Source organism: Cervus elaphus, chromosome 6, assembly GCF_910594005.1.
Source record: "Cervus elaphus chromosome 6, mCerEla1.1, whole genome shotgun sequence".
Classification (NCBI taxonomy): Eukaryota; Metazoa; Chordata; class Mammalia; order Artiodactyla; family Cervidae; genus Cervus; species Cervus elaphus.
Genome location: NC_057820.1, coordinates 43,362,912 through 43,383,113, shown reverse-complemented (window position 1 = coordinate 43,383,113; position 20,202 = coordinate 43,362,912). Strand labels below are relative to the sequence as shown.

Here is a 20,202-nt window from a genome sequence, read left to right as displayed (position 1 = left end):
AAAAGCCACATGCTAAAGACGGGAAAGTAGGAAAATAAAATGACTGCAGTTTCTTGTCACCCTTACCTGCTGATGATGTCTTACGTAAAAACAGTCAATTAAACAAACATATAGGAAGCCTATTTGGTTAATCCATTGTAATTAAGTTACTGTTCCATGCACTCAAACATAGTCTTAACTGATAGACCCCGCTAAGCCGTTTCATGTGCCATGTATAATAGAAAATGGATGCAAATCGACTGTAGAGTTTTTCGATCAGTGCTGCTCAAGCTTTCATGTGCATGTTCATCACCTGGAGAGCTTGTTGAAAATGCAGATTCTGATTCAGTAGGTCTGGATTGGAGTTGAGATTCTGCACTTTTCTCACAAGCTCGCAGCTCATGCTGATGACGCCAGTCCTGGGCCACGCTTTGAACAGCAAGGATTAGAAAATGACAGCTCTTTTGTCAGGCTGCTCCTACGCTAAGCTACTCTGCTCTCCTTTGATATGCTTGTGATTCAGGTAAAAATCTGCAGAGGACTCAATGCATTTTCACAAAATGTTAAGGTTTTATTTAGAACATCATTTCAGAGACAAAAAGCAGTTCATGTTGTTTAGCAAAATAAATCGACAAATGTATTTAAATAAGGGAAATTCAAGACTTTTGTGGATTTTTCCCCTTAGTTATTTGATTTTTGCCAGTTGGAATTTCTGTCTTCCAGCCTGAGTGCTTTCCAAGTTAATTCAGCTATAATCCAAGGAATTGCTTTATGAAATCCACATGACTCAAAGTCCCTCTGTATTCTCACTCAATGTATTAAATGAAACACAAGGAAAATGACTTAGTGGAATTAGAAGGAAATACGTCTTTCTCTTGGTCATGTTGTCTTTTCAACAGAAGCCTTGACCATTCTGAAATGGATGTTAACAGTAAATTGTTACTGGGAGGTGATGGTCAAAAGGAAACTTAGGTGGTTTTTAACACCATCTGTCATCATGACTCAAAAGGAAATGCCAGCCACATCATTTGCAGCCACACCTCTGCTTTACACAGAAGCTGCTGCACATAGCTTCCTACGTGCTTGCACACAGAAAAACTGTTATTATCTTCTCTAGTTATGTACATTTTAAAAAATACAACATTGTGTTAAATAGCAGGACAACTAACAGTGGGACACAACAATGCTACACTGAAAAACCAAAATAGCTTGATGAAGCTGAGAAGAGAAATAGCAGATGGTCTTCATGAAGGGGAGCACCAATGCCCACCACCTCCTCAGTCTGTGACGGATCTGCACTCAGAGGGTAGGCCTTCAGACCGCCGCCACTGGGCCAGGCGCTGCTTGAACCATTTCTGGAGGAGGAAAATGTGCAAGATTACTTGTCATAGATTGAAAAATGTCCATTCCCTTTCTCCCTTTCTCAGAGTAGCTTCTGTGACCCAGTTGTAAAAAAGGAAAGTAAGAATGAGCCCATGGGGCTGGATCTTCTCACTGTGATCCTTACCTTTCTGCCTCGGGCCCTTTGCACATGCTATTTCCTATGCTTAAATAAAACCTTCTCACTGAAGCCTTCCCTGACCATTTTATCTAAAGTAGATTCTCTATCCATCTCCTTAGTCTCTATTTTAATACTTGGTTACCTTCACAGAACTTTGAATATCTGTAATGAATTCATTAACTTGTGCATTCACTTGCTTTTAGTCTACATTTCGTTCTAAAAGATAAGAGCCATGAAAGCAGAGTCTGCATCCGTCTTACCACTATTAGCCCCTCGCATAAGGGCTTAACAGAGATTAATCAATGTTTGTTGAGTGATAAAAGAGATCAAAGCATCTCCTTGTTTCCCCAGATAAATCTATATAGCTGCTTTACCTCATCAATGTGGGGTGATCCCAAGGGCCTCAGTCATCCACCAGTGCTTCGTTAGCATTTGTCGAATAAAATGAATGAAAAACTAAGCACTGGCCAACCTTGGGTCACTTCTTTTGGGGGAATCTATGGAGGGGTCTGGCCCAGTCTTTCCTGCTCCAGGGCCGCTGAGCAGTGAGGAAAGATAGAGTAGAACTCCCCGTTTACTCAAAATCTTCTAGATTTGTGTGACCCAAATATTCATACCTCACAAAATTAACCATGGATTTAGAAAAGGCCCAGATGAAAGGCTAAAACATTCTTCGTATGTTGTAAAACTGCCTTACAACATATCAGTCAGTTCAGTTCAGTCGCTCAGTCGCTCCTGTCTCTTTTTGACCCCATGGACTGCAGCATGCCAGGCTTCCCCGTCCATCACCAACTTCTGGAGCTTATTCAAACTCATGTCCATTGAGTCAGTGATGCTATCCAACCAACTCATTCTCTGTTGTCCCCTTCTCTTCCCACCTTCAATCTTTCCCAGCATCAGGGTCTTTTCCGATGAGTCAGTTTTTCACGTCAGGTGGCCAAAGTATTAGAGTTTCAGCTTCAGCATCGGTCCTTCCAATGAATATTCAGGACTGATTTCATTTAGGATGGACTGGTTGGATCTCCTTGCAGGCCAAGAGACTGTCAAGAGTCTTCTCCAACACCACAGTTCAAAAGCATCAGTTATACATATAGAGATGCCTTTATTACACCATTGAGATTATACCATTGGAGAAGGAAATGGCAACTCACTCCAGTATTCTTGCCTGGAAAATTCCACAGACAGAGGAGCCTGGAGGGGCTATAGTCCATGGGGTCACAAAGAGTCAGACACAACTGATCATAAGTAAGTGGTAGTCGCTCAGTTGTGCCCGACTCTTTACGACCTCATGGACTACAGCCCACCAGGCTCTTCTGTCCATGAGATTTTCCAGGCAAGGATATTGGAGTGGGTTGCCATTTCCTTCTCCAGCGGATCTTCCCAACCCAGGGATTGAACCCAGGTCTCCTGCACTGCAAGCAGATTCTTTACCGACTGAGCTACAACATGCTTGTATATTATTATACCACCGAGGGGTGAAGAATTCTGCAAAGGGGAAATGAGGAGATCCATGCTGGGGAAGAGTCTGGGGTATGAACAAGGTTGGCCAGAAGGGATCTGGATTTTTAAGAAAACAACATTGAAGAGGGAAGAGTAAAGGCATAGAAGCAGCCAGCGTTGATCGACATGGGAGACGATGAGAAGAAGGCTCTATGGGAGGGACGGAACCTCTAGGCTTTACTCTCCTGTTCTTCCCAACCTTTCACACAACGTGACACACCGTTTCTCCACCTCACTGCTTGAGCAGGTGACTGCTGGGGGCTCTGCAGTCCTGGGCCCTGCCAACAGGAAGCTCTCTTCTAATCAACTGGCTCTGAGAACTTGAGGAAGTTAGAGCGCCAGTCAGCTCAACTATAAGTGAAGAGGGAAGCTTAGGGAGTTTCTATTGTCCTGTTTGGGTTTCTAACACTTACCTATTCCTGGGACTTCCCTGGTGGTCTGGTGGTTAAGAATCCACCTTGCAATGCATGGGATGCAGATTCGATCCCTGGTCAGGGAACTAAGATCCCACATGCCTGGGAGCAACTGAGGCCATGCACCACAACTAGAGGGTCTGTGCATTGCAACTAAGCCCCAATACAGCCAAATAAACAAACACAGATTAAAAAACAAAATGAACTTAAAATGTACCTATTCTAGGGGCCAGTAGATGAGGGGACAGAAAGGAAGCAGAGAGAAGGAACACAGCTGTGGGACGGACGCCAGACCTGGGATGTTCTGATGGAGATGGTGTGGAGAGTGTGTGGGGACACTTAGATGTCTCTGACTTTGCACAGCCTCCCAAAAAACAGGGTGGGCTCCAGGGCCACGCTGGGGGAGACCTCATCTCTACAGAGATCTAGGGAGTCAAAGGGCACTTCAGCATACACCCAAGATGAGAAGAAAGGGCAAGGACCACAGGGGGAGGAGTGCTTCTGTGTCTCAAGGCCTGAGAGCTCGAAGGAAGCGAGGAGACAGGATGGTCGAGGGTCTGCACCAAGGCTCGGCTGGCTGAACAGCAAGGGACCACGCCTCTATGTCACCCTAACTGTTCAACAGTGTCTACACACTGACTTCGTTACACAGTCACTGAGATCTGTGGTCTTACACACCTTTGTACTATTGGTGTGGCAGCTTATTGCTCTTAGGGAAACCTTCTCTTAGGGCTTGCTTTCTGGATGCAGTATTTCACTCCTGAGGGGTCTCCCTCCTTAAGGAGAATAGAGAATTCATGTATTTTTGGTGGCCTTAACCAATGTTCTGGGTTTCCCTGGTGGCACAGATGATAAAGAATCTGACTGCAATGCCAGAGACCGGGGTTCAATCCCTGGGTGGGGAAGATCCCCTAGAGAAGGCAATGGCTATATACTCCAGTACTCTTGCCTGGAAAACTCCATGGGCAGAGAAGCTTGGTGGGCTACAGTCCACAGGTTCAAAAAGAGACACACGTGAGCGACCAACACTTCACACTGCAGCCCATGTTCTACTGCTAAAGATGGGCATATTCGCTTTGGTGATCCATGCGTGTATTTAGTTAACTCTGGAACCTGCTGTGAGGGCAGTATGGTTCCAGTCTCATTAACGAGGTGCCTCTGCTGGGGTTTTGCGGCTCTAAGGTCTGATTCAACAGAATTTCCAGTTACTAGAGCTGAATAAACGGCAGAGTTTTACAGACCAACTAATTAAAATTTGGAGGGAGAAAGCCTCATTTTCTATCAGGATTCATTTAGGACAAAATGATTGAGCTGGACTCATTCAGAAGAGCCAATTCTTACATGAGTAATGAAGCAGAATATTAATATACAGTTACTGAAAATAACTTCAGCAATGACCACATCTGTGAATTGGTGAGTTGGCATCCAAATGCTTAATAAATTGAACCCTAGCATTGGGGGATCAGGGAGGCTCAAGAAAAGCTCAGCTATTTTCTAAAGATATATATTTTAAATCACACACATGTGTAATAATTTAGCAAACCAGCAACAAAAAGCATTAAACACCTTGCTTGCTTTTTTTCACCTTCAGAGTGAAATCTTATCACATCTCACTCATGTCGAGACTAATTTTCCACCTGGTTTTTCTCCTCTTCTTTGTTTTGGTCAGTCATCCCCTGGGAAAGACATTCATCCCTTGCTTGCTTATAAATGGATGCCCTCATTAGCCTCACCCACTGATGGAGATTTATTTACTCCAAGGGAACAGATGATAATTAGACCCTGTGATGTAGAAGGGTTAAGGCAAAATAACATTGTTCCTATCCTTTTCTCCAGTAACTAACATTTCATTCTTTTTAGGAGGAGACCTTTAAAGGTTTTTTTTCACTGATGAAGCATCTAACAATTAAAACCAGCGTTCTGGGAAGAATCCCAGGATGTTAAAAGGAGATAAAAATTCTGGAAACCAATCTAAGAACCAATGCCAACTACACTGGGATTGAATCAGTGATAATAGAAAATGGCAGATCATCCTAACCTCCCAAGGGATTGATGAGAGCTTTCCCAGCCCCTTCTCACACTGACTTCAAAATAATAAAAGACACAGGGATTGGGATTCTGTAAAGTTTATCTAATTTAAATATAGGGGAAATCTAATTACTGTCATGAGAAAAAAATCCATTCTGGGACTGAAGCTGAAGCTCCAGTACTGTGGCCATCTGATGCAAAGAACTGACTCATTAGAAAAGACCCTGATGTTGGGAAAGATTGACGGCAAAAGGAGAAGGCAGCAGAGGATGAGATGGTTGGACAGCGTCATGGTCTCGATGGACAGGAGTTTGCTCCAACTTTGGGACCTAGTGAAGGACAGGGAAGCCTGGTGTGCTGCAGTCCCTGGGGTCCCAACGAGTTAGACATGACTGAACAACAAGGATCCCAGCAAATGCACCTTAAAAAGTTATTCCCATTAGAGCATCCTTCACGTCACGCTGGGTTCCTGCTGGTGTCCCCTCCAAGTAGAGAACATTGTCCTACAGTGCAACAGCCATAAAGGTGTCAAAGTCCCCAGTCAGGGGACAGTTTAACCTTTTAGTCCCTCTTACTTTTGTCAAAGTATCAGCAGTGTGAATCAGCTTGAGTTAACTGTTAATATCTCACAGTAGCATAGCATGCTTATTTTTCTTTTTCTAGTATTCCTTGTTCTAGGAAAAAGAATATGAATCCAATTCTGGAAGTGGGTGGTATTAGGCATAAAGGGAGCAAGCATGTGAAATAAATATTATCTTGGCTTTGACGATCTGTTCTTATGGAAAAAGGCAACATTAATAAAGAAAAGAAACAGAGAAAGCATTGATACCAGACACTGCCTATACACAGGCCCAGCACACGTTGGCCTCCATCAGTTATTTAAAGGGTCCCTCCAGGGAAACCATTCCCACCCACCAGTGCCCACGGGGGTGGGAGGGCTGGCAAGAGGTTAAGGGGATGGCAGTGGGTGGTGGGGAGGACAGGAAGTTGGAAGATGAGATCCAATCTGATAAGAGACGACAGAGGGTCACCTAGGAAGCCTCTTCCTCTGAAATTGGTAAATTTCGCCTCTCTCTGAGCTCTGGGGTCTCAGATGCTTCCTTGTGGTTGGTGCTGGAAGACAGAGGGGTAAAGCCAAGCTGTGGCAATGTTGGGGAGGAAGAAGGTGTTGGCCTTGTGGCAGGAAAAGGAAGCGAAGGGCCCTGCTATGAGGCTGACTCATCCCGCCAAGGCTCACTTCTGAGCTGGGTCGACCATTTGCCCATTGAGGGTGGAAGAAGAGGTGAGATGGGAGAAGGGCTGCCTTAGAGGGTGGAGGAAACTGCTGTGTAGGGGCCTGAACTGGCTGACCTTGATTACAGAAGGGTGCCCTCTCTTTCTTCCTGCCTCAAACCTGATTTCAGTTCAGTTCTCTCATATAAGATATATCCTGAGGAAAGACTGAATGCAGCCTGAGATGACTGTCATTTATGGTATAGTTTTTTTTTTTTTTTCCCCCAGGAAGAAAGAGAACATAAATTGAATTTTCAGTCCTTTCCTCCCACCCCACCCAGTTGTTTCCATTTCTCTTCTGTGGGGAGAAAACAGCAAGGTGTTTCAGCATCCAGGCCAGGGGGCCATACTCCCAGGGAACAGATCCCAGCTCTGCCACCTCCCAGCTGTGGTCTTAAGCAAATTATTTAACCTTTCTGTGTCTCATTCCCTCATCTGTGCGATGGGCCAAAAGTACCTACTTCACAGCATTGTTGTGGAAAACAAAGGATTTAATACTTAGAGGATACCTGGAACAATAGGTGGCACGTATCATCTCTTCTAAAGGTCAACGTAATTATTCTGTTTTACGGGTAAGGGAATGACAGTAACTTGCCAAGGGAGAATCTGACTCAGATGATAAAGAATCTGCCTGCAATGTGGGAGACCCAGGTTCAATCCCTGGGTGGGGAAGATCCCCTGGAGAAGGGAATGGTGACCCACTCCAGTATTCTTGCCTGGAAAATCTCACAGACAGAGGAGCTTGGACATGACTGAGTGACTAACACTTTCACAGAGCCCACAGTGAATCCACAGCTTTCTTTTTAAGAAGTTGAGTTACTGTCTCTCTGATCACTCCTCTTTTCTAAATATAGCGTGGGATTTTAAATGACAAAAGTTCAGCAGGCTGCCTCCCGGGGAAAGAGGGGGTGGTTCACAGAAACATGAGCTGTTAGACTTGGGTTACACTAAATCACCTTCTATTAAGTTCTGGTTCTGGTTAGCCAGACAGCTGTTTCCTTCTCTAAAAAGATACGTTTGACTTTCTGTTTGACCTAGGAATGGGAGGATCTCCTACAGGCAAATTCTCCAAAAAGTGTTAGTCCAACTCTTTACAACCCCATGGACTGTAGCCCACTACGTTCAAAGGCTTAGTTAGTAAAAATCATTTTGGACTTGGGATCCAAGATGTATCTTGGGGTCTTGATTCTAGGATCCACTGAAGCACCCATTACAAGCTCTTAAGCTTCATCTAAGTATGATTCATGGTGAGGAGAGAAAAAATGTCTGATGCCCTGGTCTATAAAATGGGAAGAATAAGAAAGTCTCTGCATTAGATTTGAGACTACTGGTGTGAAGTGCTTTGGGTTCCCATGGGAGAGATGCTAGAGGAGTTCCAAGTGGTATTATCAAGCATAACTAATTGTCTTTCCATGACCAAAGGGAAAATAGAAGTCAGAGTTTAGGCAAGGGTTAAAAAACAAACAAACAAAAACCAGTCGGTTGAAGAAGCCAGTACTCCTTCCTGGGCAGTGTTACATTCTCTGTCCTAAACGATTTTCAGGATAATACAGAAGCTTTTAAAATAAATAAATCAATGCACTTACAGTGACCTCTTTCTTCACTCCCTTCAGTTGTAATGTTAGATGTCTACCTTGTCAGAAAACTCCAGAAAAAAAAGATCCTAGATCTCCTTAGAGCCGTGGAATTTTTAAAAATCAGAACCAAATCTCCCTGACTCCCCGCAATTTTAGTTCTGCAGCTGAGCGGAAGCTGCAGCGAGATGTGGTGGCAAGAGCATGCATAACGACCTGGGCCATCATGACAATTCCCTCCCTCTGAATCTGTTTCCTCGTTTACCAACCCCGAGGACTGAATTTAGAGCTTATCACTAGGATCCCGTCCAGCTCTGACACTCCCGCTGGGACTGGATTCGTGGACGCCGGGCTCAGTGGGCGCCCACGGCGCCTCTCCGGAAGGTTTCGCTCAGAGCCCAGAGGAGAAACTAAACCCGGGAAAGCGAGACAAACGTGGGCCCAGAGACGCGGCTCCCAGCCCGGCGGGAGGAGAGCGTGCTTTCTCTGGCTGTAGGGGAGAGAGCAAAATCAAGCAGACGGGAGGGTGGGCGTGGGGTTTCTAAGCAGCTCCTGCGGGAGACACGCGGCTGGGGTGCAGGGCAGACCCGGCGCGGGTGGAGCCGAGAAGCAGGGATGCTGCGCGGGAAGCGATGCAGGTCTGGGCTCCCGGGGTGCGGCAGAAACGCTGACAGATCCGGGGGAAGAAGGCCAGGCGGGAGCCGAGGGTGAGGGAGGCCCTCCCCTTCCCGAGATCGAGGCTGTCCGGAGGGGCGACAGTGTGGGCGCGCGGGGCGCGCGCCGGGGCTCACCTGGGTCTCCTCCTCGGAGAGGCCTGCCTCCGCCGCGATCAGGCACAGCGTGGTGGGGTCCGGGTGCTTGTTGACCTTGTTGAAGTTGTACTCCAGGATCTCCACCTGGTCCTCAGTGGGGCCGCTCGCGGTCTCGGTCGACATGGTCCCGGCGCGGCTGCTGGGGAGGGAGAAGCGGCGGTGATGAGCGAGGCTGTGGGCAGGGTGCAGGGGGGAACGGCGATTCGGGTGCAGCGGGTATCCAGCGCTGCAGGCTGTGCCGGGAGCCTGCGCGGGGCCCTTCCGGGGGCGCGCCCAGGGGGTCCCCCCGTAGACCTGCGCGTCCTTGGGCCTCCCCCCTCACCCCTGTTTTTACAACAGGTTTCCCCGGGGCTACTGCTCTGGGACAACGGGAGGAGGAGGCGGCCGCGTCCTCCCCGCCTTGAGGCTTTAAGGAAGGAGTGGAGGAAGAGCGGCGGTGATTTTTGAAAAACCGCCTTCAAACGCTTCCTCCGGGCAGAGGGAGCTGCCCTGGGGACAGTCCTGACGGAGAGCTGGGCTGGCAGCCCGGTTCCACGGCGGGACTCCTCACCCTTGCAAGCCCTGCTGCCTCTAAAGCGGTTTAGCACTTTGCAGCCTCTCCAGGGAGGGCGGTACACCCCACACCTCCTTCAGAGAAATGACCCAGAGGACAGAAGTTACTTTTGAAAGTTGGGAAACTGGGGGCGGCGCTTTTAATCTCTCCCTTTTACAATGGAGATAGGTCCGCAGCGCTTCACCCCTGCACTTCCCAGGGCCAGGGACTCCGCTGCAGGAGAAATTTCCACCTGAGGGCTTGTGTGAGTCACCCTGCAATCTGCAACCTCCTCCATCCCTTTAGCCCAGGTTTTTCAAACTAAAGGTGTGAGTAGGAAGCCTCCTGTCAACCGGCTGTTCATGGCCCAGGGTGGCCCGGACATGGTTCCAGCAGGGTACAGTAGAGCCCACTTCACTATGAACCTCTTTAGATGAGGATCTCCAAAACAGAGCCCAAACCCAGCTGAGGAGGATCTACAGCAACTATCTTTTAAATCAGACATCCCCTGTGATTGTATTAAAAATAACTGCAAAGTCAAGAGAACAGGTCTTTGACCAGCTTCAAGGTCTTCTATATTTCCTTACTTTAGAGCCAAACATTGCTCTAGCAAGGGCTTCTCAGATGATGTTAGTGGTGAAGAACCACTTGCCAATGCAGGAGACATAAGAGATGCAGGTTCAATCCCTGGGTCAGGGAAGATCCTCTGGAGGAGGGCATGGCAACCCACTCAAGTATTCTTGCCTGGAGAATCCCATGGACAGAGGAGCCTGGTAGGCTGCAGTCCATGCAGTCACAAAGTCAGACACGACGGCAGCAACTTAGCATGCATGTATGGATTGCTCTAGCAGATTTGAGGCAACATGACTTCCTGCGGCATGTCTCATACTTAAGTAGCCTCTGAAATGGGGCTAAAAAATGGCAGATGTGCACCCCTCCCCTTCCCCTAGTTTAAGATGTATTGAGATATAGGAAGTTAGAGTGTTCAAGTTCTTGGCTGAGGACTTGGGACAGACAGGTCAGGACTTGCCATCACTGACAGTAAAAGACAAGCACATGTGTGGGAAACACCTTGGTTTGTTGTTTTAACAAACAATCGCAAAATCAGTCAGCACGATCCTGAGTGGATTTTGATGTAGTCTGTGCCTGAGGGTGAGCCGCAGTCCACTGACCTGCCTGCATAACGTCCCCGAGGCTGTGATACACTTTTCTACCGTGACCTGCATCCTGGGCTCCCTAAATGTTTTTTCCGTCTCCTCTTGGTCACTTGAAGAGGGTTTCCGGTGAGACAAGAAATCATTCTACTGTGAGAGATCCTGGGGTCAAACCAGTTGTTAGGTCATAGTGAAATCTCGGTGTTTTTGGGCAGTTCTGTGCTCCCCAACTTTAAAATCTGTCCCAGTGATGCCTGTCACAGTGCTGAGGCAGGAAGAGGTTAATGCCAGGCCGTAAATGCCTCTTCTCCTGTTGGTACCTGTCCGCCTCTTTCTTTGACACAGAACTTCCAAGCTGGAAAGAACCTTGGTGCCCAGCATCCTGGAATGGAAAGCCTTGGCTTCTGTTTCAGCACTGCTCTTCTAGACCCTTCTCAACAGGCCATCCTGTCTTCAGTTTGGCAGAAAAAATCAGGCAGGGGCTTGTTGCTATTTTGAATGGGCATTGACTGACCTCATAGGATACCCACTCCAGCCAAAGCTGCCCACTGGAACCACCCACCACTGCTCATTTTGCCTGGAAAAAAAAAAAAAAGAAAGAAAACACAGGCAAGAGGAAACTGCTGCCTCTGAGTTTATTCCTTGCCCTAGAAAGAATCCAACTATTTCCAGTCACACAGTTAATGGTGGCTCTTCCAGGAAAATTTTTGCTGCTGCTTTGTAGAATCCCTGGTCTTCCAGAAGTGTTCATCAAACGCACAGATTTCTAAACTGAGCTCAGATTCAAGGACTGTTCCTCATGTACTCTTTTCCTCTTTTCGTTTCTTAACCATTATTATATGATTCAAAGGTGACACGTTATTAATCAGGTGCATTTTCTCTTATATTTTTGTGGCTCCCTGTTACAGGACTTCGCATGAGGTTTTATGGATAGGTGCACTTGGCTTTAAAGCACTCCTTGAGTTATTTGACTGAGGGCATTAGACTTGGTTGGTTGCTATGGGAGGACCATTAGAAAGTACCTACTTTTCTAAGGCACACCAAACAAACTTGATTTCTAGAAATGAGGATAGAAGATCTAACCACAGTAGAGATCTCTACCTTTTATTCCACAAAACTCAGTCTCTGTTGTGTCAGCTCTCTTTGGTTAACATGTGTTTGCTGATCCTCCTCCATTTCTTCTTTCCCTCTCTTTCTCTCAAAGGAAATTTATAAATCACATCACCCTAGTAACCTTGGCCTTATAAAACTTCTCAACTCTTTCCAGTAAGGAAACGGTTGAAAAATATCTCTGAAGGTAGTCTAAACAATGTCAGATGAAAGGAACTAAAAATATTTTAAAGCTTCTTAAACTTTACTCAGCATAAGTTGTATCGTTGCTGTGGTTATTAATATCTTATGAAACATTCAAAGAGTCCTGTGGTTGTGTTTTCTTTTGTGGTTGCAAGAAGACAATACATAAACCTTTGCATGAGGTTAAATGAAAACTGCTGGCTTTTTTATAAATTTCAATGCCTGGAGAGACATTTGTGCCAATCTTACAGCTTTACCTTTGTCCCCTAATCCTATAGCCATTTACTTATTTTTTTTTTTTTTGAAAGCATCTACCTATATGGACCAGGTCATGGAGAGTGTTACTAGCTGGAACCTGCAGAAATCCCTCTGGGCTCACATTTACCATCTTCTCTTCCCCTTCCCAGCCGTTCTGACCTCTCTGTAATGCCGCAAATACCAAACTAAGAGAAAAAGGTTGTCAGTGGCATGGGATTTCCTGGACTTTTCTGGTGGTCCAGTGGCTGAGAATCCTCACTCCTAATACAGGGGCCCTGGGTTCAATTCCTGGTTGGGGAACTAGATCCCATAAGCTACAACTAAGACCCAGTACAGTCAAATAAATACATGTGAAAAAAAAAAAAAAGTGATCAGTGGCAGATTCTCCTCATAAACCGTCCCATGGTGAACCGACAAAACCAAGGAAGCAGAAGGATCATTCTTCAGGGTCATGTCCCAAGTTACTTTAGCCTGTGTCTCCATGTTCACTGTGGACTTTCTGGGAGCAACGAGCTCCTGAAGCATTCTGTATTTTCCTAAGTGTAAACAATAACAAGCCACCATTTCTCCAAGGAAAGTGGTGGGTCTTTGGAAGCAGAGTTTTCTCCCTCGTCACTTACTGAGCTACTCCGGATGGAGTGCCGGGGGGATCACCCCGGCTGCCAGTGTCTCTCAGAAATTGACACACAGGGGTAGAATATTGATCTGCTTCCTCAGGCTAACACAAGGCTGTGTTAAAGGAAAGGACTTTTCTTGTTTTCATTTGTTCTTCAAATATGAACCTGGTGGTTAATGTCTTTAAGCTTAGAACAGTAGTTCTCATGCGTGCTGGGACTTACAATCACCTGTAGAAACATCCAGGACCACTACAGACCTCCTGAACCAAAACCACACCGTAGGAAGCCAGCATGGCAGAAACACGAAAAGTATTTCGGCTCTCACAAGCTTTTGCAACTTAATCGTTAAAATAAACTATAAACATTTAGGACTTCTTCTTTCTTATACTGTAAAGATGCTTTAAAGTACCTTCTAACTCTGCTGCTGTATATCATCTCAACACTTGAGCAGACAGTGGGTTGAGGTAGTTTTAAAGGAATAACTCCTAAAAATACACATTGGAGAAGAAATTTAGACATTACACTATACCTTTACCTTTACACTATACACTTTACCTTTCATATGAATTATCATGAGAAATTTCACTATGCTTTGAAAAATTCAGAAATAATAAAATACCCTTTAAAAATCTTTTTCAAATAGAACATATCCTTGGGCTTCCCTGGTGATTCAGTGGTTAAGAATCTGAGATCCCACGTGCCGAGGAGCATCTAAGCCTGTGTTCCACAACTCCTGAGCCCATGCAGCAAGATAAGCCATCGGGATGAAAAGACAAGCCGCCGGAATGAGAAGTCAGAGCAGATGATGAAGAGCAGCCCCGGCTCACCTCAGCTAGAGAAAGCCTTCATGCCGCAGCAAAAACCCACCACAGCCAAAAAATGAAATAAATCTTAAAAAAAAAAATTTTTTTTTTCTTTCAAGCTTTTTCTTTTTTTTAAATTGGAGTACGATTGCTCTACAATGTTGTGTTAACTTTCTGCTTCACAATGAAGTTTATACATATAGCCCCTTCCTCATAGAAAAAGACATTCCTGTGTTAGACTAGAATTTTTTTAAATTTATTTTTGGCTGGGCTGGGTCTTCTTTGCTTTGCATGGGCTTTCTCTAGTTGTGGTGAACACGAGCTTCTCTTTGTTGCGGAGCACAGGCTTCTCACTGTGGTGGTTTCGCTTGTTCCAGGGCACAGGCTCTAGAGCTCGGACTCAGCAGATGTGGCCCACGGGCTTAGTTGCTCCACGGCATGTGTAATCTTCCCAGACCAGGGATCCAACCTGCGTCCCCTGCATTGGCAGGCAGATTCTTAACCACTGAGACCCCAGGGAACTCCAAGAGTAGAATTAAGACAGCAGATCATCATAAGGAAAATTCCTTCCAGCCTATTACCATACAAATTTCCATAATTGATTTAGAAATCAAAGATTACATTGGAAGAGATTTGTCAACCTTGACAAACGATTCTCTAAATTCTTGAATTTTCCAATGCAGGAAACGCTAAATTTTAAGTTATCATTTACATAGACAATTTATGTAATACAGCTGAAAACTGAACATTAGATTATGAATACACCTACACACATAGTATCATTGCTGTCTTCAGATAAACAAGGTTCCAAATCTAAATAGGAAAAGACTTTTTAATGCTATATTGATTACAATTTTACTTGTTTAAAAAGAGGAAAATACAACAAAATGTTAACAGTGTTTATATCTAGACTGTGGGACTACAGATGACCTAAAATTTTTCTTTTTTATATTTTTCTCTTTTTTAATATTTGTTACCTTGAAATTAGAAGATTTAGTATTTTTCTTTAAAAATTATTTTTTATTTACTTATTTTTAGTTTTAAAAATTAATTTATTTATTTTAATTTGAGGCTAATTACTTTACAATATTATGGAAAAATTAGTTCTATCATATATGTATGAATCCCTAAAAGAGCTTTTTAAAAAGTTTTTATGTTTTTGAGATTTATAAAAACAATATCACACTATATATAATTCTGTGAATTGCTTTGTCCATCAACATGTTTCCAAAATTCATTCATATCTTAGCATGTAGAGAAGTTCATTCATATTCAGTTGTTTCCATTTAGTGAATATACTACAATGTATTTATGTCTTTTCCTGTTGGTGAATATTTGGGTTGTCTCCAGTATTTTGCTATTATGAACATGGTGTCTCTTAACATTTTTGTATTATGTTCTCTGAAGCACTTTTAGGAGGATTTCTCTAGGAGTGGAACCGGTCATAAAGTATGTTGACTAGTGGCTTTACAACATTATACCAACTTCTTTTCCAAAATTGTTGAACAAAACTACACTATACCGCTCATACATACACTATTGATATCATGTATAAACTAGATAACTAATAAGAACAGAGGACTCATATAGCACAGGGAACTAATATAGCACAGGGGACTAAATAGCTAATATAGCACAGGGGACTAATATAGCTAATATAGCACAGGGGGCTAATATAGCTAATATAGCACAGGGGACTCATATAACTAATATAGCACAGGGGACTAATATAGCTAATATAGCACAGGGGGCTGATATAGCTAATATAGCACAGGGGACTAATATAGCTAATATAGCACAGGGGGCTAATATAGCTAATATAGCACAGGGGGCTAATATAGCTAATATAGCACAGGGGACTCATATAACTAATATAGCACAGGGGACTCATATAACTAATATAGCACAGGGGACTAATATAGCTAATATAGCACAGGGGGCTGATATAGCTAATATAGCACAGGGGACTAATATAGCTAATATAGCACAGGGGGCTAATATAGCTAATATAGCACAGGGGGCTAATATAGCTAATATAGCACAGGGGGCTAATATAGCACAGGGGACTCAGTGCTCTCTGGTGGCCTAAATGGGAAGAAAATCCAAACAAAAGGGGGATATATATGTATAGCTGACTCTCTTTGCTGTACAGTAGAAACTAACAACATTGTAAAGCAACAATACTCCAATAAAGATTAGTTTTAAAAAACTGCAAATGAAAAAATAAGAAAAACTGTGCTGCTACCAGCAGTGGACACCATTTCCTTTGCTCTACATTCTCATGAACACTTGTATTGTCAAACTTTTAAATTTTTTTCCAAAATGGTTAGGTTTTTTTTTTTGTCCACGAACAATATCTAAACCTTCTTGAAGCTGTTTATGTTTCCATCCTGCTTAGCTTCTTGATGCTCTAAGTTTCCATATGTTCACTATGTAGTGTGTAAAAAGAGTGTTTCCTGCTGGAGCCCAGAAGGAGATGTGAGGTATTTTTGGAGAGTTTAGACTGTCTTCAGGCTAGCTCGTTATTTCCACTTGTCACCAAGAACAATACGAAAGATGGATGGAAAACTAATTACAGCAGACCTTTTGTCTGTATAATGCTAAAAATGTTTCTATCTTTCCTTCTACAGAGCTTCTGGGAGTCAGGACTTGACTCTGCACTTAAAAAATGTGTTAACCATGTCAGTTTATTGTTACCGCACCCTTAAAGCAAATATCAAAGTCTCCAGATCAACACAACAGAGATGGACTTAAAATGACTGAATAAGGAAGAAGAAAGGAGGTAGGGATAGGCAGGAAGAATAAAAGAGATTATTTGGCTGTGGGCTTAAAATAGGATATAAACATGTGAGATCAACTAATGTGCTCAGTGTTTGAACTGCAATACCATGATCATGGGGGTACTGCCTTCCAGTTTAAAAGCGGGTTCCTATTAGTTCTTTCAGTTTTGCTCACAATCCTCTCTTAGAAATCAGAATGGAAGTGGTCCTGTTTTGTGGTCAAAATGGAGAAGGAAATGGCAACCCACTCCAGTACTCTTGCCTAGAAAATATCATGGACGGAGGAGCCTGGTGCAGGCTACTGTCCATGGGGTCACAAAGAGTCGGACACGACTGAGCGACTTCACTTTGTGGTCAAGAAACGTTAACTAACTTATCTACAGCATCAGAGGAAGACTCAGAATTCTTTTTATTCTGGCCACAGCTGTAACGTCAGCTTTTGATGTGATGAGCAAGATTGATGCCTACTTCCAAAATGCAGTCTCCTTACACTCTTTTGATGTCACAAAAATTCTAAGATATGATTAAATCACCTACTTGGCTCTTTGAGCTCCAGTTATAGTCATGGCCTTTCCCTTTAGTGAAGAACTGGAACTGGGGCAGCCAGGCCATTTCTGACTGACTGGTCTCTCCAGTCTCATTCCCTTAGTGGTGGCCACAGCCCAACCCTCTTGCAGAATTCCTCACCTGTCCTGGGAAAGCCCTAGTATCTACACCAAGGCAACAGAGAGAATGAAGTCACCCCCTTTCAAGTTTTGTTCTGACTCCACACTTTGAAGTACATTTTGGGGAAACATTCAAGTTTTTCTGGGAAGATCTGAACTCTTAAATTCTGATCCAGCGTAACAGCTATGGGCACACATGGAACCATCTGCCAGCTCACAATGACAAGCACGCTTTATTCTCCCAAAACATGCTGCACTTGACTCCCTGGGGCAGGAAGGCTGAGTGCTTGAATTCATTCATTCCAACTGGTCACCAGCAATGCTACCATCCCAAGTACCTCTCATTTCTCAAAGTTTTGTTAGGCGAAGGTATCATCAGATTTAGTTTTCAGTGTTTCAGCCCTGCTCTGGGTTGCATATCTCTTAGGAGTTAAGCCAAGACTTAAAAATATGAAATGCTGCCTTGCTTTAAGTTCTGTATATCCTATGTACACTTTTATTTGGGTTCTGGGTATTTGCTAATTCGGTACTAATTAGTACTTTCCAGGTCCTCCTCTTTAGACTTGCTTTCCTCTTGCCTTAGAAGCTCCTCTATTTCAGGAAACCCAGCAGAATTAAAAGCAAACTGAAACTTGAGTTAATGTAGTCAAATGGTCAAACAACTAGAAATCTTGGGCATTAATTGTTTGAAATATCACTTTGCTGAGCCTGCATATTTCTTTCATGGAAAGAAGGGGTAGAATAATGCACACCTAAGTCTAGTTCACAGCTCTGTTGTAAAATTCATATGATATCGTTGTAAGGAAAGTGTTTCTAAACTGTAAAGTGTTTGCTTATGGAAAATACTATTTTTTAAAGTAACTAACTTATTTGGCTGTGCCGGATCTTCCTTGTGGCATGTGGGATTTTAGTTGCAGCATGTGGGATCTAGTTCCCTGACTAGGGATGGAACCCAGACTCTCTGCTTTGGGAGTGCAGAGTCCCACCCACTGAACCACCAGGGAAATCCTTATGCGTGTCTTCATGCTAAGTCACTTCAGTCGTGTCTGACTCTTTGCCACCCCATGGACTGTAGCCCGCCAGGCTCCTCTGTCCATGGGATTTCCCAGGTAAGAATACTGCGGTGGGTTGTCATCCTGTCCTCTAGGGGATCTTCCCTGACCCAGGATAGAAGCCATGTCTCTTGTGTCTCCCGCACTGGCAGGAGGGTTCTTCACCATTAGCACCGCCTAGGAAGCCCCAGTCCTTGTACTATTGTTTTTTAAAAACCATAGTTCAGTAGGACATCTTCTGGGTAGCAAACTGATAAGAATCGTAAGTTTTACTCTTTCTGAGTTTCAATCCCTTTTTTATCTTTCTGGAATGGTAACGCACAATGGTTGAAATCAGAACCTTTTAAAAAAAAAAAAAATCAAATGCTGTATATATTGCTCCATCTTAAGAGATATTCCTAGATGGAACTTCTCAGTACTAACCAGATGGGGGTGGCAGGTTTTCTCATTAGCAGTTCTACACATTATATATTGATTTGAACTTAGCTGTTGATATTTTCCATAAATATTAGTTTCTTTGCTCATTCCTCACCACCACTCCCTAACTTATACTTTCATCTACTAATGAGAAAGCATTACTAGGACAGAAGTTGAGTAGTGAGGAAGTTAATAAGCAGGAACAATTATTCTATGAATTGGTGAGTAGAGTTTTTGAGTCTGTCTTAGCCTATGAGAATAAAGACCAAATTGAAGTCGTTTTGAAATAATTTGTTCATGGGCTTGTCTTCCCCACCAAATTATAGGCTTTCCTTGGTGTTTATGTCATCTCTTACACATTTCCATCTCTCCAGCATTCATTAGGCGTGTCTACCACTTAATAGGTGCTCATTGTGTGTCTTTTGAACTGAATGTAGCCAATGTCACCTGGCATGACTTGATTTAGGATAAAAGTTAGGAAGACAGTGCTCTATGTTTTCAACAATCAGGACCGGCCATGTTTAAAACCAAAACATAACACTGGAAAAATTAACATTCTAGCCTCCTAATAATGCCTTTTGGTTCTCACTGCCCCAAACAACACAGAGCTGACTCCTATTTTCGAATCAGATACAGAAACCTCACAACAACGTATGTATTGAGTAATTATTATGTGCCAGGCACAGTCCTAAATGTCTTAGACATATTGACTCATTTAATTGTTAGAAGAACAATAATACTATGTGATAGACACTCTTATTGTCTCCACTTAATACATGTGTAAACTGATGGAAATTATACACTTCCCCCAAGGAGATGTGTATAACTTTCTCCAAGTCACAAATCAAGTGAGTGGCAGAGCAGGCATTAAAACGCAGAAAGTGTGATTTCTGCATCCATGTTTTTAACCACTACACTGCCTTTCCTCTGTGCACAAGTAGCCAGGTAGATAGAAGCGCCTTGACAGGTGATTGTGGGAAGGGGGCAGTCACGCTGAGTGGTGCTCTGGGGAGGAGTGAGGCTGTGTCCCCTGTCTGCTCCGGTTTCCGTGGGGTGGGGCTGGTCTGAGAGCAGAGCTTCCTCCATGTGACACGCTTCTCAACCCTGGTGACCAGACATGACTCTGACCCAGCTAAATGGATTAGTTGTGATTTCAGTTAATACCAGCAGCACCACCAGTCAGGCTAGCTTTCCACACTCCCCCCCACATGCTCTTCTTTAATTGGTACAGATGTAATTGAAAGATGACATTATATGAATAATACAGTATACAAATGAGAAAGAGTTACAGCATCTGACAGAATGGGTCAGATGGGTTGGCTCCAACCAGATCAGCTGGATCTTAATGAGTATTGCTGCTATTTTTAACCCTTACATGTACACAGTTTTGTTGACTTGATTAAGGAACCTCCTAAGACTATTGTTGGAACAAATCCTTCAGCAGTCCAGACCTTCTATAGCCATTTACAGAAAATAGCAAGATATGAAAAACTGTTGGAAGTGAATGACTTCCAGCAGTGAATTAATCATTAATTAACTCTGGACATAAAAT

At 43.8% G+C, this 20,202-nt stretch overlaps 1 protein-coding gene across 4 annotated transcripts in view; it reads right to left on the bottom strand.

Moving 5' to 3' along the window:
* Positions 1-529: 529 nt before the first annotated feature.
* The window catches only part of HOPX (HOP homeobox), a 31,300-nt gene continuing 11,627 nt past the window's right edge, over positions 530-20,202 (bottom strand). Inside the window, exons 1-3 of one of the 4 annotated variants that reach the window (XM_043906677.1) lie at positions 9,630-9,751; positions 9,059-9,218; positions 530-1,334 (exon numbers count right to left, since the gene is read on the bottom strand). In XM_043906677.1, coding sequence (XP_043762612.1) covers positions 1,257-1,334; positions 9,059-9,202 — 222 coding nt within the window. In that variant the 5' untranslated portion in view covers positions 9,203-9,218; positions 9,630-9,751 and the 3' untranslated portion in view covers positions 530-1,256. Of the gene's footprint in view, positions 1,335-9,058; positions 9,396-9,629; positions 9,752-20,202 lie in introns of those variants that run through there. The other 3 variants (XM_043906676.1, XM_043906678.1, XM_043906680.1) reach the window with 3 other exon arrangements.